The 18,768-nt window shown below is 34.0% G+C and overlaps 1 protein-coding gene across 1 annotated transcript in view; it reads right to left on the bottom strand.

The window, feature by feature from the left end:
- Positions 1 to 18,768, bottom strand: part of MICU2 (mitochondrial calcium uptake 2) — a 124,613-nt gene that overhangs the window by 83,172 nt on the left and 22,673 nt on the right. Inside the window, 1 exon segment of the mRNA XM_079138890.1 lies at positions 675 to 816. Coding sequence (XP_078995016.1) covers positions 675 to 816 — 142 coding nt within the window.

The following is an 18,768-nucleotide window of genomic DNA, read 5'->3' on the forward strand; positions in this document are numbered from 1 at the left end:
TACTTCTCTGACTGTTCACCCTGCCCTCATCCATTTCAGCTGTTGCAAAGATGCCTATGTATAGGGAGTACTCCACGGCACCTTGGAAGGTAAGTTTTCCACAGATTACTCCTGCAAAATTTGTGCACAAATCTATTCTCTAAGAAGTGAAAGGGACTGGTTTAGGTAATAAAACTAAGAATTTGATACCACTTTGAGTAACTGAGTTTGCTATTAATGAAATAAAATTATATAATTATAGGTTTTGAATTTTTACTTCCCATTATATTTTTTCAAGATTTTCTACCTACATCATAATGACTTAATAACTCTATTAAGTGGTTCTCCTAATATTGCTAATCTACTTTCATTTGTTTTTGCCAATTTAAAACATCAGTACCATCAAAACTAACACCCCAAACATGTTAATTATTAAGGATTATTAAAATTTAGAGGCTTTTAAAAATTTACCTATTTTTTTCCTATTTAGAAAAACCCATAGACAAAATAACTATTTCTAAGATGGATAAATATAAACATCTGCACTTACATCCTGAGGAAAAGTCCCTATAAAAGTAAATGCATGGTACAAAGAATGATAATTAAAGAAAAAGCTTATACCAATTCTGAAAAACAAGTTTTCTAGCTCTAAAGTTTATTTTTTAAAATGAAAAACAAGAAAAGGAAAAACTCACGTTCCATTTGCTCAAACATTACTGAAAAGAGGAAGTCTCGTGGTGTCATATAATATTCTCCTTCATGTTCTAGTGAAGAAAACTGCATGAATCGCTGTTTACGAAGAGACAGTTTTCCTATTGCTCCACAGTCAACATTTTTCTAAAGGAAAAAAGAATTTCCCTTTAATTTTTTTTTCAGTAAAAAGAGGTAACCCTGATACTTCTAGAATAATCTTTATAGAGTAATTTTCATGTGTAGGTTTGACAACCCCAATCTTTAAATCACTCATTTAATAAATACAAAGTGCCTACTTTGTACTGTTTTAGGCACTGGAGATACAGCAGTGAATAAGACTAATTTGAGGGAAGCTGCATTTCATAAAGGAAGAATGACAGGGAATAAATGTAAAAAATGTTAAGATGGTAAAAAGTGCAAAAAAGAGGAAAAGTAGGTATAAAAGGTAATACTTTAGAGAGAAGTTCTTTCTGAAGGGAGGGATACTGAAAGAGGCTAAAAGAGGTGGGATTTGTGAGTCATGAGTCATAGGTCTGTCTTGAGGAAGAACATTCTAAGCAAAAGTCAATAAGGTGGGAATATCCTTGGTATGTTCAAGGAATAGCAGGGGGGACTAATGTTACCAGAATGACAGAGGAAAGAAGGGAGTGGCAAAAGGTAAGTTCAGAGAACTAGTAAGGCAACAACTAGTAAAGTTGTGCTTTCATAAGGAAAAAATATATGTGTAATAAAAACTCTGCTTTCAGAAACATAAGGGAGAATCCATACATTGAAAGTACTAGAAGACAAAGTGTATATATAATGTGTAGAGATCCTACAGAGTGGGAAAAAAATCTCTACCACAGACTCCTCAGACATAGCACTAATCTCCAGGAGTTATAAAGAACTCAAAAAACTTAACACCAAAAATACAAATAACCCAACCAATAAATGGACTATGGAACTGAGCAGACATTTCACAGAAGATATACAGTCGGTCAACAAATACATGAAAAAATGTTCAACATCTCTATCAATTAGAGAAATACAAACCAAAACTACCTTAAGATCTCATCTCATCTCCAATCAGAATTGCAATTATCAAGAATATAAGCAACAATAGGTGTTGGTGAGGATGTGGGGAAAAAAGTACACTTATAAATTGCTGGTGGGAATGCAAAATGGTGCAACCACTCTGGAAAGCAGTATGGAGATTCCTTAGAAAACTTCGAATGGGGGGCTGGGGCCATAGCTCAGTCGGTAGAGTGCTTGCCTTGCAAGCACAAGGCCCTGGGTTCGATCCCTAGCACCCCCCCCCCCCCAAAAAAAAAAAAAAACAAAACTTCGAATGGAACCACCATTAGACCCAGCTATCCCACTCCTCCGCCTATACCAAAAGGACTTAAAATCTGCATACTACAGAGATACAGCCATATCAATGTTTATGGCAGCTCAATTCACAATAGTTAAATTGTGGAACCAAGCTAGTTGTCCTTCAGTAGATGAATGGATAAAGAAAATGTGGTATATATACACAATTGAATATTATTCTTAAATAATTATGGCAGTTGAACGTAACTGGATGGAGTTAGAGAATATCATGCTAAGTGACATAAGCCAATCCCAAAAACACAAAGGGTTTTCTCTGATAAGTGGATGCTGATACATACTGGGGGGTTAGGAAAGACTGGAGGAACTCTGGATTGGGCAGAGGGGAATGAAGGGAGGGATGGGGGTAGGGGGGTTGGAAAGACAGTGGAATGAGATGGACTTCATTACCTTATGTACATTTATGATTGCACAAATGGTGTGACTCTATCTTGTGTCAACCAGAGAAATGAAAAGTTATACTCCATTTGTGTACAAGGAATTGAAATGCATTCTGCTGTCATGTAATAACTAAATAGAATAAAAAGAAATAAAAATTTAAAAAAGTCTAGAAGAACAAGAATGTGTAAAATATTGTTAGTGTTAAGAGTCTGAGGCAATAGGACATAGATCTTGACCAACTGCTAAAAAGGCCAATACTGAAATCTTTATTACTAACCTTTCATTGAGCACTTATGTGCTAGGTACTTTACTAATTTAGCACTTTTTTACATAGATTATTTAGTTAATCCTTATAATAACTCTGACAATAGATATATAGTAGATACAGTAGAGCCATGCTTAAAAAAATCAGATCTGTCTGAATTGAAGGGTTTCAATCTCTGAACTACCACATTATCTTCCCACATATGATGGGGCACTATGGCTAGGCAGACTAGAGGAAGATGATACAGCAGTTAACAAGGACACCAATGTCAGTGCAGGAAACTTGACACAAGAATGTACTGTGAAATGTTTGTGAAATCCAAAAGCAGGCTTTCGCCATGGGTTGCTTTCCTAAGGCAATGCTGGTTCTTACTTGAACCACACATTGTTCCTGGACCTATCACATACTTCTTACCCTTAGTACTAATCCTATGAACTACCCTGACACAGGCATTGTTCAGTGATTGCTGAATTAAGTTAAAATGAGAAAAATATGAACTTCAGTTGCTTAAACCTCTCCAAATTCAAAACCATCAACAGCTCCTTTTGTGTGATCTAAGTCTTCTAACTAATATTAATTCTCTCTCCTGAATTAGACAATAGGTTGGCAGCCATTTTTTAGAGCTTTTTGCATTCCATGAGTACACATTTTCTACCAGAATACTGGATATATACAGATTACTTGATTCTACTGCAAAGATCTGTAACCAAACTCAAGATATGAAGTCTTTTTTCTTTTTCCCCTTATTACTATAAAACAGCTAGGGGATGTGGCTTAGTGGTTAAGTGCCTGTGGGATCAATCTCCTGTACCAAAAACAAACAGAAAACACCTATAAAACAACTAAAGAGGCATGCTTTAATTTTATGAGTCAATACTCACCCCAGCAATCAGAAAACTGAATTTTATTAATATTTTCTGAATATTTTACACATGAGGTGAATAAACATATATGTACATAGTAAAAATTAGCATCTACATAAAGCAACAGATGTTATTTTATTTAACAAATTGTTATCAAGCATCTGTAGAATAACAATGGTAAATAAGACAAAAATTAATTCCTATGAGAAGTACTTAGTGCTTTGGCAGTGAATTTACAGAAAGTATATGGCTAGAAAATGAGAAGTGGGTTAGAGTATTATCAGTAAAGGTAACAGCATGTGCAAAGTCCTAGATATTAGAAATAAAGGGGATGTACTTGGGAATAATTATATGAACATTATTAGTTTAGAGAATGTTTATATTTATTATACTAATGTTAATATATAGTCTATTAAGAGAATAACAAAACTGAAAATCTATACAGAAAAAGCCTTCTCAAATTCTTAAATACTGGCTCTTTTATACTTTCTAATGTTGAAGGTATTCAAAAGTTAAAAAAAATAAACAAGAACATAATCCTTTTTGTATAAATAAGTCCTTCTTTCCAAACCTAAACCAACAAAAGGTGTCAACTACTCGTTTATCCCCCTCTTCTACTGGTCTCACAACAAGATGAACCACTGACTCTGATTTTTTTTTGGTTTGTTTTGTGGTTTTCATGCTGTCCTCTACCTCGTACCAATCTTACTCTTTCCTGGTCTTAATATTCACCTTACCAAGAAGTAAACACACAAACTTCTCTCTCTCTCTCAGTTTTAAAAAACTTTATTTATTTATTTAATTAATATAGTGCTGATGATCGAACCCAGTGCCTCAAGTGCTGGGCAAGTGCTTTACCACTGAGCTATAAACCCAGCCCTCTCTCATTCTCTTAACGGAAGACATGAAAACTGTTTTCTTTCTTTTCAAAAATTAATACAAAGTGAATTAAAGAAGTTACCATAAAGTATAGAACTGAAGAAGAAAATGGAAAGATTCATGACATTGCATTAAAACATTTTTTAATTAATACATGTTAACTGTACATAAATCTATCATTTTATTTAACCAATTTGCATTTCCACATATGAATATGGAGGACATTGATTACCTCTCCCCTGCCTGTCCAATCTCCAGTAATCACTATTTTACCTGTAGGCCAACTTTTTTTTGGTTTCCATATATGAGAACACACAGTTCTTGTTTCTCTGTGTCTGGCTTATTTCACTTAACATAATGTTCTCTAGTTCCATCCATTTTGCAGAAAATGACAAGATTTCATTCTTCTTTATGACTGAATCATATTCAATTATATATACATATACATATATGTAGATGTATCTATCTACATATATAGTATCACATACAAAAACTATTCTCAAAGAAATCCTTTTATTTCCTTCTAGGAAGTTTAGGCCCTAAAAATTCCTCTATCTCCTATTATTTCCTATATACCTCTATTTAGGTATTTGTAACTCACACAGGATGACATTCTTGAGGAGTCATGAAGAGTCAAAGTGCCATTTTATTGACTTAGATGATTGGGTGGTTTGTCATCCTTTTCCATTTTGGTTACATTTCTTCTTAGTGAACAAGAGAAGGTGGAGGAGGTGAAATTAAAGCTCCCTTTCACTGGTTAATTTCTAAGATTGAACCTGTCAAAATTGCAGACCATGAATTTGTGATCTGCATCTACTGTACCACCAATAGACACTGTGATATAAAACCTTACAACAACCCTACTACCACCAGCACTCTCCCAATTCCATTTAGTATGGTAGCTTTTAATTCCTCCTGCTCCTTGGTATAAACACACCTATTCTACTACCTTAAAACCTTCTGACTCCCATCAAGTATATAGTATTCATAATACTTAATAAACTAATAAATTAATGTATTAATTTACATAATACTTGGCTAACAGCTGTATATACATGTTCTCACTCAATCCTCACAATGGCCCTAGCAGACATGATTTTTATCAATCTTATTTTATAAACCTTATTAGGTAACCAGTTTGCCAGTTAACATAGCAAGTAAACAACAGCACAGGCAGTATAACATCAACCCCAGTCTCAACCACTTTCCTACACTAGTGCCCCTATGAATTATATTAACTCAAAAAACAGAAAAAGCAGTGTGGGTATTGTCAGTTGAGGAAATTTTTATGGAAACAACAGGATTTAAGCTAGACTTTAGAGAATAAATAACAAAGAGTAGAACCAGAAATAGCTATTAGATAGCTCCTGAACTAAGTATTGTCCATTTCCTAAACACTATGCGTTAGTTCTCCCATTCAATCAAACTTAAGGTATGTATGATATTATGAATATGTTTCTTTGCTACAAAATTTATGTAGAGAAAAAAAGCATTGTTCTGAAATTATGAGAGCCTTTCTATTTCTAGGCTGATGGTTCATAAAACCAACATAGTTTTATGTGGGTCATCTTCATCACACAGCACTTCAATTTTAAAAGTACATCTTAAAGGATAACAAGTATAATCAATATGTATTATATATTTATGCTTATTACATATCTATGCTTCATAGAATTTGGCAGATTAATTTGTCAATGATTTTAAAATCCTTTATCTGTAGGGCTTATCTTGCTTTACTTCATTTTAATAACTTTTTATCAAACTTAGATATACTGGATGAATCTAATGGTCAAGAATGCAATAATCAACCCTGATATAATTCCTAAAAGGAAAAAAGATGCTTTATTATATCACTTCTAGGAATGCACTGCAATAAAAACTAAGCCATTTTTGTCTAATTTTTCAAATAAACTGTAAACCCTTAAAGCATACATTTTGGTTTCACCATACTGTGCCTTGCACACAATGGAGCATAACTGATATTAACATGGAATTTTAAGAGTAAAAAGGGACCTAAAAGTTCATCTAGTCAATAGCTCTGGGCAAAGGACCAGAAGTCAGTTGAGTCCAACTCCATGCTTGAATTAACTAGTTTACAACAAGTGGCTAATGTCCAAATGCTGCTTATTTATGGCACTCAATAATGAACGCCAAATTATCCTTCATTACTTGAACATTTAAAAGCATAGTTTACAACCAGCCTTTAGTGGAACATGTAAACTTTGTCCTAGCCTCTTCTTTTCCTTTCTTTCTATTTCCTCTTTCCTTTCAACTTTAGGCTTTTCCTGATGAAATGTGTGCATGCTCTCCTTTCTCTTATTTTCTGTTGTTTCTTTCCCTCCTTCCCTCATAGGATTCAGGAAACTTTTTTCATTATTGCTGCTGCTGTTTTCATATCCCTAAAATAATCATGTTGTTTGTGGGGGAGTACTGCTTTCCTTTTCTCTAACTTCTACCTTCTCTTTCTTACTGTGACATATTTGTGGTAGGCTGGGTTTGGTAAATCAAGTTAGGCAAAGCAAAACTAAAAACAAGCAAACTGTTTGTAGTCTTAGGTAAATACAATTAGAATATCAGTTTGGAGAAAATGAGAACGTATATCAAATGTCAAAATATCAAAGCTATGTCTAAAACAAATACAAATGCCTAGCTTAGTATTGCTATGTATTAGGCAGAGAAGTTCATTAATTTATTCTCAAACATTTTAGAATCTATCATGTGTTATTGTTCTGGGAATCACTAGATGAATACCAGGAAGTATCAGACTTGTGGAACTTACAAAAGGAGAGTTGGACAACAAATAAACTGTTAAGAGCCCTAGCTCTGAGGTCAAGCTGCTTGGGATTCAAATTTAGTTCTGTGATTTACTATGTATGCAATCCTTGGATCAGTGATCCGCTACATCATTGATCATGAAAAACAAATAAGCTGGAATCAAACTACTTAAATTTAAATCCTAGCTCTCTTACTTGGGCAGTTCTACTACCCTTCAGTTAAATGATCTGTTAAAATGGAGAAAATAATAGTATCTACCTCATTTTTTTTTAAACGAGCCTTCAATGAAATAATACACACAAAACCAACACATTAAGTTGATTATCACGACATTTAACAAAAGTTCTAAAGAGATATATTTAAAATCCTATGAGAAAAGTATCATTACTGGATCTCAAAAGGTAAGTAGGACTTTGCCAAGCTAGAGAACAATAGTAGAGCAAACTATGCTAAAGTTAGTTCTGAGATCTGAGTAGCTAAGTTCATGATATAGTGAGTCTTTGGATATACAGAAGTGAAGTAGAATACTCCAAAGATCATCAGGAATTTTGACATTTTATTTTGTTAATTCATACAACTGCCCACAATGTATGTAAGAAATCAGAGACTATATGGAAATACAGAAATAGGATATCTGAAACCAGAGTTCAGCACTTACTCTTAATTTATATATCAACGTAATTAACTTGGCTATTTAGTTTTAGAACCCAGCATATTAAAAACATTAAATTATAAATGCTTACTCTCTTCGGGTCACAACATGTTTTCTGGTCAGAACACGTTTTCTGGAAAGCACAGCTTTTATATATAGAAGTTCATTATCTCCTGTAATATACTAAGATATTGAGCTCCACATCCTAAGATTCACAGACTCACACTTTTTGTAAACTGGGAATGCTGTATGGTACACTGAACCAAGTCAGAAAATAGTGAAATATTTCCTTATCTTTGCCAGTTCATCACTAATGATGTAGGCAGAGAAAACTTATGTATGCTTTAAAAAAATAACAATTCTGGTTTCTATGAAAGGGGACAACAGAAAAAAAATGATACAAATGTTATTAAGTGTCCTATGACTGATCTCTAAGACCAGAATCTCACAAGAAGGTCCTCCTCAAGATTTTAAAAGACTAGCTGAGCAAAATAAACTTGCAAGTAATTATGATTTCTTCCTTTTGCTTCTTGATCAGTTGAGATATGGAATCTCAAGGTCGAGTTCAGTTGATTAAAAAATTCTGTTTTCAAAACCATGAATATGAAGCCATGCAAGAAAATGAAACCACTCATCTGTCAGTATACACAAGAGTAGGAGAAAGTAAATGGCTAGGAAACTCTGGGCTTGCTGTACCATTTGACTTTTTTCTTTTTTTTGTAACTGAATGCACTATACAAGATGGGATACTTTTCTGTGAGATAGTTACACATGAATTTTCATTTCATACAGTGTTAACTCATCAGCATTAAGCTGGTCCTGACTTCACCAGTCTACTCTCCAGGGACTGAACAACCTTTCTGCGTATTTATTACAGCCCATTACATATGATCATGACCTGCGTTGCATATTCATTCATCAAATGTTTGCTTCCAAATATAAGGGAGGGTTTTTTGCCAGAAAAAATTTTAATAGTCTACATGCTGAATGTATAAGGCCAGCAGAACTGTAGCAGTGACACTAGTTTCACATCTAAGGCTTTCATTTTCCATAAGGGTAAGCTTTCTAAACCTCATTTGATACTTGGGTCATATTTAATACTCACTGGGAATCTGTAATTGGTCTCCATGCATATTAAAGTTGTCTTGTTCACTACTCTTCCCACATAAAGTATCAAGGAGAAAGAGGTCTTATCTGGTCCTCCATGCCCTGTTTTGACAGAGCTGAGAATACCTTAGGACTTCCTATGATTGGGGATTTCAATTCCCAAGAAGATTGATATAATTAATTTCAGGTGTAGAAAAGTTTGTCCTAATGCTCTGCTCTGCTTCTAGTCTAATCAGAAGCAACCAGGAATAGGTTGGGATTGTGGGATTAAGGTATTTACTGCCAGAGTTATCAAAAGTTCCGGTTTTAACTCTGCAGTTTCATGAAAAAAGAAAAAAAAAAAAAAAAAAAAAAAAAAAAAAAGAAAAAGAGAGAGAGATGCTTTTCTGTCTGAAGAATTTATAAGTTCTCCATAATGGCTTTTATTTTCCAGAATGGAAAGCAAAAGTAGCAATACACATCTGATTCTGGTCCAGTCTATCTTCCTCTCCTTGTCACTCTCTGGTCACCAACTGAGTCAGGATGGATGGGTAATACAGGAATGGAAAGAAGTAAACTCTAATTATAAACTTACACTGATTAAGAGAAACAAACCAAATAGTTCCTCCAAGAATTGTTTTGTACTATTTTAAATTCAGGTAGTTAACTATTCAGAATTCCTTCAATCTCTAATAAGTTTGAAGGAGGTATATCTACTAAGTTTGAGGGGCAGGGTGACACTGAGACCCTGCTCATTCTTAGAACAAAAATGGGGATAAGCCAGAGTTATGTTACAAATACGTGGTAGATGAAGAAGAATCAGTGGAAATTCTTAATTGCACAGATTATATAATCCATTTTATAAAGTATAATCCCATACATTTTACTTAGGATGTAACATGATCAGTAATCATTTTCCTTTTAAAACCAAACTGAATTTAAAGTGTTGAATAAATTTCTTACAAGTTAATTAGAACTATTTGTTTCTATAACTCTTTGTACTGTGTGTTGGTACATCTTATGAAGATTTTTTCTGGTATGTATCCCATTCTAAACTTCTGCAACATTTCAATTTTTGCTGAAAATATAATATCTACTTCATGGTCACCTTCACGATTGGCATGGGATAATTTTATTGAGTACAAGGTATTTTTGAATATATCTTCCCAAATGTCTTTAATAAAGTGTAGATTTTGCACTGAAAGCACATAAATACTAGAATCAAATACACCAAAGGCAGAAGGGAGATCTAATAGCCTGACAGTGAGGCAGAAGAGAAAAATAATACAGACATGCCATCAATGGTCTGAAACAATCAAATTTATCACAACCCATCAATAGCCCCTTGGTATATTCATGGTGATGATCTTCAGTCACTGAGAAACCAATTACATAGAGAATATTCTGTTCAAAATGTAGGAAAATATGAAATATTGTTCAGTACTTTTAAATACAAGTCTTTCATGAAAAAACATTTTCTTGCTTACACTGACATAGCACACCTCCCACTCCACTGATGCAGTAAGTCAGCACTTCTGTCTGATTTACTAGACATCCAAAGTACTTTGTAGAATGTACGTTACAGAAAAGTACCAGTGCTATGTTTATATAAACTGCAAATGATTAGAGATGGGAGTGAAAACAGAATGTCTTCCAAAAAAAAATACACAAGTAGGCATGGTTTGGGGCTGTCATAAACACTATTACATGTCATATAAAATTAAAGCACAAGATGCAAATGCTTTCATCTTTCCAATAACATCAAAATACACTTTTTAAAGAGCTCACCACTAATTCAGTCCTAGTCATAATGAGCCATCACAGGAAAAGCATCTATATTCAATGTGCTGATACACAGATTTGGGGATTTCAGGACTTCAATAAAAATATGATTATTACTATCTTTTATCTTCTAGGGTTAAATCAGTTGTTTACAAAGATTAAAAAGTATCATAAGGCAAGTTACAATTTTAAGCAATATATTTAGGATATATATTTCAGTACAAATGTTGCTGCTTGTGTTTAAAATCCTTGTAAGTACCAAGGATTGTTTCAAGGCTATGAAGAATTTATCAACACTGGAAGAAGCTGGAATCTCCAGGTATTGTAAAATCTGCTACATAAACCAAGCATTCAGTGCTCCCCCTGGCCCAAACCATGGCCCTTTGGATTTTTGGTTTTTACTACCAATTTATATAAGAACTCACTTGGAAATAAAATCTGGGAAGCGCATTTTTCTAGGCTAGGTTTCTCAAAAATAAATAAATAACATTATGTACCTTCCTGAAGAGAGCTACCTCTTAATTAAATCAAAAGGCCATTTTTTTTTTCTGGGGAGGGGGTAACAGGGATTGAACCCAGGGGCTCTTAATCACTGAGCCACATCCTCAGCCCTTTTTATTTTTTATTTTGAGACAAGGTTTCACTGCTAGCTGCTGAGGCTAGCTTTTGAACTTGACATCCTCCTGCGTCAGTCTCCTGAGATGCTGGGATTACAGGTGTGTGCCAGGATGCCCAGTTTCAAAAGGTAATAAAAAAAAAAAAATTTATGAGAGCAGTAACTGAAAGTTCTTAAAACATACCTTCCTCCCACAACCTGGCAAAACAAAACAAAACAAAAGAGAACTAAAAAGTCACGTTTTAAACTTGCTGAGGTTTTAAACTTGTTCTAGAGGATCTCCTGTGTACTGAAAATTTGGACCAAACTATAAGACACACCCAGACTGAAAATCAGTGTCTTCCTCCAGAGAGAACAAAGTGGTATAATGAAGGTGAAGATAAAATTCTGAACTGCCTCACTGGTTAGGGTTGTCGTGCACAGTGGTGTGCACTACAAGATTCTAAGGAACGCCACTCAGATTGTTAATGATTATGATCATCTAGCAAATGACAGTAGGGTGCACTGAGGAATAAGTGTTTCTAATTTGTTTGAAGGGGCCATATGGGATACAGATAATGCTGTTAATAATACCTCCTAACGTGCAGGGGCTGGGTAAGTCACAGCAAAGTACAGAATGTCCTACTTGAAGTTTCTGTCACTCATTAAACTTACTAAAGGCCCAATATTTGCCTTGTGTCCTGTTAAAGGTAAGACCAGCATCAGCAATTTATAGCTTGGATGGGCAGAGGAAAATACTGTATGCCTATACAAACCTAAAACCTATGAACTATAAGGACATTTCCCTGAACTTGAAGGTACCTCCAAATGGAGGAAAAAATGAAACTAAAAAACCATCTCCATGGGATGGAATAAATCCTAACTTTGTAGAACAGAAAGAATTTCCAAACAGTAGATGTAGGTCACAGACTTCTTCCCAACTCTCTCAAATGCTTTAGGCAGCTGAATGACTGCATAGTTGGTATAACAACATTCTCTTCTTTAGCTAATATTTTAAGGGAAAGATTAAAAAAGTACTTAGATCAAAATGGAAAAGAATAAAGAATATACATTCACAGTGTTTTTGGCCAGAATGTCTGCTTAAGAGCCTATGCAAAATTCTCTGGAGAAAATAAAGGCAAGAACAAGATGAAACAAATAACAATGAAAATAACATTCTAAAAGAAAATGGGAAGAATTAAAAAATCAAAGAGGCAATGGATTTTTTAACATCAGAGAGTGAAGAAGCAACAGAAATATTTGAAAAGGGAGCTATTCAAGATAAATACCATTATAAAACTTAAAACACTCTAAGAAACTGTAAAGATAAGAATCAACACTACAGAAAATATAAGCGCAATCTTAAAATATATAGACTATAAAAATCACATAGAAGGCATAAGAAAAGCACAAAGAAAAGCAATTAGGGAGAACATTCACATGCATGACAGACCCAAAAAACTTAATATATGAGTAACTGCTGTGCTTTAGAAAGAGAAAACAAATATTTATTTGCCACTGCTTTATGTGTATGCGTCTAAGGTTTGAATAATCCTGAATCTCAGGAGAGACTAGACTATGATGCCCGTATTCAACCTTTAAAGAAACTGTTCTCTAAGGAATTAATATCAATAAATAAACAGTAGAGAATTAGAATTTATCTTTAAGGTTATCCTAATATATTATGTGGGAAAATAAAAGTAGTGTGGGTTGAGAGGTAACAGCATTGAAGCTATTCAACCTGAAGATTGGGAAATTTTTTGTCCCTCATTCCAAACTGCTTATGGTAAACAGTACTATTCCAGAAGGAATGGAATAAACACTATTAATCTTAACTTTCATCTGAATGAGATTTCATAAAATACTTCTACAAATCTTTTCTGTTGGCTAGTGTATTCAGTTACATATAAATAACCAATGGACTGGCATGAGAAGCAGCTGCTTGAGGAACTAGCTCCTCAGGAAGAGAGGAAGGGTATGGAATGCAGTGGCTGAGATCAAAGAGCAGCTAAGGGACCGTTAGCAGCTCTGTTATCCTAAACCTATCCAAAACTGCACTTAGAGCCTTCCGAGGTGGAAAGTGGTGACTAGGGGATGAATTCCTCCTGTTACGACAACGATATGCTTCTCAAACCTGCATCTAATACTAAATATATGGGAAAGGAGGAACAGAAGAAATGCTGGGATTTGAGGCTACACTGAACATGTGAGAACCATCCACATGGTTCTAGTTATATATAAAATGCTCCATGGATTTCAAGGATTACTTGTAATGCAGTAAAAAATGTGACAAAGGAATTAAGAGCAGTGAGTGATGTGAACTGGATAAAAGGGATCTTTGAAAGCTGATGACTTCTGTTAAAACATTTCACTAGTTTATTGCCTTTAAAGCAACAGGTGCTTCACCATTCTGTCTCTACTTTTTATCCATGAAGTGACAAATTGGAAAAAGTTAGTTCTCTGTTCTTTGTTGAACATTCTTTGGTCTCTGCCTTTCTCAGGAAGAAAGTGGGAAAAAGAAAGGGCTTTCTTTATAATGTTACAGTTTTCAAAATGTTCAAAACATATAGACAAAATACAGTAAGATCATCACATTTGTGGTCTTTATTTTGGAATTTCTAATACTCTGGATAAAATAATACTTGCTTTGTTGTCTTTGAACTTTCCATGGTGTGACTGAAAGAATATCTTTTCTTTTTAAGGAAAACTTTACAAATGGAATTTTTCACTCATTAGACAGAACTTTCCCACTTTGTTCTGACCCAAGGAGATTTTACTGTATATGAAACAAAAGACCACTAGACTAAATTAGAAATATTCACTGCATATAGTATGCCTCATGATAAATTCTAAAAAATGTCAGAGTATTAGTCAAGGAGACAAAGGTCATTCCTGGGAAACCTGGCACCTCTGGAAACTACTCTCTCTGACTTCTGAATGTTATCTGATCTAGTGATAGGTCACTCTAGACTTCTTTCCAGAGGTTGGAAGAGTGGCTTTTTCTTAGATGAGCATGGTAAAATGAAATGGCAAATATTTATATAAAGTATTTTTCAAAAACCCCATAGAGTTTCTGTCTCTAGAAGGGTGGCCACTGTCAGGAGATGCTGATGAATAAAGAAATAAGTATCTTTTCTTTTAGTAACTGCTTTTTCTTTCCTAACTAGATCACTTAGCAGAATACTCATTTTCCCTTCCTGCATTAATGCCAGGACATATGTCATAATTACATACACTTTTATTTATGCTCTAAATGAAAAGTTAGAATTAAGTTTCAAGTGATTATAAAACAAAAGTCTCTTTAAAGTCTCTCACTACCCTCCTCAAAGAAGTATGTATCATCAGTATCATTCACTGCACACTTAACTAAGTAACATTTTTTGTAAGAAATGATTTCAGTTATTTTAGCATATTTCCCTATACAGGAGAAGGTAAATACTACTTTGTAAATTCCTTATGCAATTATCCAACATTAACTTACTTAATAAGCATTATGTGTCTCTTATGACTAAGCATCTTATAGAGATAAAATGAATAAAGAGCATTTGTTTTGTAGTGGAAAGGCATTACAGAAGGTGGTGGTAGAGCAGAAGTACAAAAGAAGCAAATAGCATTTAGCAAATGTGTATATCCCAGAAGGATAAATGCCAAACTCTGATAATTATTTTTCCATGCTATTTATCAACCATGACATTCCGATTTCTTAGTTTTCACAATGAGATGTACTCCAGACCAATATCTTTCAAGATTATATAATTAAATTTAAATAGAAAACAAGTAACAGGTCTGGTACCAGTCAACTTATCTGGATTGTAATCTTTCCTTTTTGGGCAACTGAGAAGTAGATGCAGAGAAGTAACAAGAAACTTTTGTGATAGAAACTATGATCTAATTTTGGAATCTATAAAACCCAAGCAGAAAGACCTCCAGGAAACTGAGAACTTTAAGGAAGCCTGGGAAAAGTGTTACTATCAGAGGGTTGAGTCATAAACAGAGGCTGCAATAGGAATAACAACATTTGGGACATTATATCCTACAGCAAAGAAGGGATGGATTAAAGGATCCTTCTCTTCCTCTCATCCCTTCTTGAGGAACAGCTGCAGTCTGTAGCTGTCTTTCATAGTTAGGTACTACAGGGGGAAAGTGATACATTCACAGATTATTTTGTCCTTCTTTCCCCCATGGTCCCACATTCTGTAACCCACTCAGACTGTCATATCCCAATCCCCAGAAAATGGTTGGCACCTCAATTGCTCCCTCAGCTTAAAGGAAATGCATAGTGAAATGGCTTTTTAAAGCTTGTGGCTGAATACTAATGGCAGTTTGTCTATCAACAAATCCCTCAAACCCCATGCAATAACCCTATACAAAATCTGGTTAAAGACTAAAATTGTTTTAATGAATCTGCAATGTATGTTGATTGTATATAAATGGGAATTTTATCTAAAACAAAAAGAACAAAATCTTACAAAACTTTCAGGTAAGTGGAAAGATACTGAACTTTCGAACGTTTGTATGCAGAGGCAGATTTGCAATTTCTTATTAAGAACAAAAACTATTTCTAAATATTTAATTGGTAGTATTATTTTTCAATTGGTCTTTGTACAAAATAAACATTACCCTAATTTAGTGCCAGCTTTATTTCTAATTATTGCTCTCATGATTTTCCTGAAACTGATCTGAATTATTGGAGTGTCCTTAGCTTCAGTATTCACTTGGCTGCCTTTGATCAACTTCAGTAAACCTTTCCAGAAGACAGATTAACCACTTACTTTCTTCTGATTGCAATTATGAAACTTTACAAGGCTAAGCATGTAATATAGTTAGTTGTGTATTGTCCCCTTCTTCATTAGGCTTATTTTAAAGAGGTAATTCTGTTATCTTCTCTAGAAGTCCTTCTGAGTTAGCTGCCTCCCTGTGAAGATACAGAATCTGAGTAAATTTTTATCAAGCTCTAATGACACTGTTGGAGTTGTCTGTCCCTTACTACACTGAATTACCTAAGAATAGAAAGTAACTTTTTTTTCTCTGCCTTGTACATGGTTAACACTGTCAAACAGTTCTTAAAAAGTGTGCCACGAATGGATCTTTATAAAAGGGAATCAATTCCAAACTCAAATACTAAAAAACAAATGCAAGGTTTGTTTTTATGCTTATATATTTTAAACTCTATTGATAACATTAAACATCTTTTGACACCTACGTATACACTCTGCCATGCGGAATTTCACCAAGAAGTACACACATCACACGAAGACCCTTTACTTCTCTTTATTGTACCCACAAATTACTGCACATGGTAATTACTTTAGATTTAAAAAAAAAATGCCTTCATAAGAAGAGGAAAGAGGTAAAGCCATCAACAGGTGGTAGCTGTGTTAATTGTACCAAAGGGTACTGCCTGGTTTTTTGCCTGGGCATGAATCTTTCAGAAACAGAATCTGCTCTGAAACTAGATTACACCAGCTGTTTCACACTCTCCTGTAAATCTGAATGAATGATCTGATGGATTTCAGCCTTCTACCATAGTTGGTTTAGGTTTTAATGGATTTTTTTTTCCAGCTTCATTTTGGAGTTCATTGAAAGACTGAAATACAATATTTCTAAGATAAAATTCTGCTATACGAACATATTTGTAGGAAATGAGCAATAGATGAGACAAGTATTTTACTAAAACACACAGTATACTAGCAAAAGTACTAAGATGCATGCCATTCATATTCTGTTAGTTTGTAAATTAAATTACCAGTAAATGAAATAATACATAGAGTACATACTTAAATACGCAAATCAAAGAGTAGTGCACACATAGGATTATATAATATTTAGGCAAATTAATTTCTTGTTCAAGCAAGCTCTGTTTTGTATCTGTTTTTATGTACAAATGTAGAGCAAATCATTTAAGACCTGGCAACCATTTGCCAAATCCTCCTTTTCAGCTTTTACTTTATTCTTTTCAACATATTTCGTGATAAGATACCCATACTCTCATTCAGTAATTTCTAAAGATTTTGTAACAATGAACATTTAAAAAAATTCCAAAACAGCATTTGCTGTATAATCCCTAAAAAATGACAGATGGATTTTTTTGTTTGTTTGTTTGCTTTAACGTAGCACCAAGCACAACTAAAGAAAATCAACTACTAAATCAGTGAAACAGAATTTCTCCCTTTATAAAAGCTTTTAACTGTTCCCACTACAAATACCCTGAGTCACTTGTCCCTTTCAACTATCTCCAACCTTTTGTCTTTTATATAGTGTAAAATGGGGAAATGTGAGTTCTATATGTTAACATTAAGCATAGGAAAGCAGTAGTTAAACTCAGTGAATCACATACCAAGTTAGCACATTCCCAGGCAGCATGAAGTCTGTACCAAATATGAAGTTCTTTAGGTGCATGTTAAATAAAAATCTTTATTTTGATCCCTTTGAATACTACAATATTCTTATACGAGAAACAAAATCAGTGAAAACCTGTAATTCACAAGTTGTTACATACATACGTTAGGGGTAAGCATGGACGGCTAGCATTTTGGTCATCTTTCTCTTTTAAAATTTATTTCATGAATCTATTCTTGTGTTTTTATATAATCAAGAGAATAATCCAGGAATTTGCAAAGAGAGTAGAACAGATATCTGTTGCCTAGTAGAAGCATTTATGAAATGATTCAGGCAACCCAATGCTCCAAACCTGAACTGCTAGCGAAGAATCAAAAAGTAACTTGAATATTTCAAAGTTTGGATAGATTTTATCACTTTGTTTAGTTTAGTTTCTAAATATTTATGAACTATTATTTAGATATTCTCTTAACTTATAATTATATAAAACTTTATGTAAGTAGTGTATATATGTATGTATATTTATATTTGGCCCCAATATTAACAATGTTCCCATGAATGTGTAGGTAGGCTCCTTAGTTTGTGAGAATTGAATAACCCAACTCAAAGGTTAAAGGGTAAATAGGATAAAACTTGAAGAAGTTCCCTTGGTTTTAATAGACAAAGATGTCTTTTATTTATTAAGGTATAAACAGAACAAGCTAGTAAAATAAGGCTCACAGAATGTATACTGGACTAGAACAGAGAATGTATAGTCAGAACAGACGAGAAGAACTGCTGAGGGATAAAAGGTAAACATCACAAATGATCTGATCTGAAGGTAATATTCAAAACCTAGGAGTAACACAGTGACATGAGCAGAACAGTGAAGTGAAAAATAATTTCATATATAACATTTAAAACATTTTATAATGTAAAGAAAGATGAACATTAAGAACCAGGAAGGGATAAGGATGTATTCTAAGAATTAAGAGCAGAGAATCTCAACTTTATGCTACATGATTGTGCTTCCAGTGTTCACAACTCTATGAAAGCATATGGGAAACATGTATTCATTTTTTTGAAGAGGGGGAACATAACCTTTATAACAGATAAACAGATTCACTACCTA

Source organism: Sciurus vulgaris (genome assembly GCF_902686455.1).
Source record: "Sciurus vulgaris genome assembly, chromosome: 4".
NCBI lineage: Eukaryota > Metazoa > Chordata > Mammalia > Rodentia > Sciuridae > Sciurus > Sciurus vulgaris.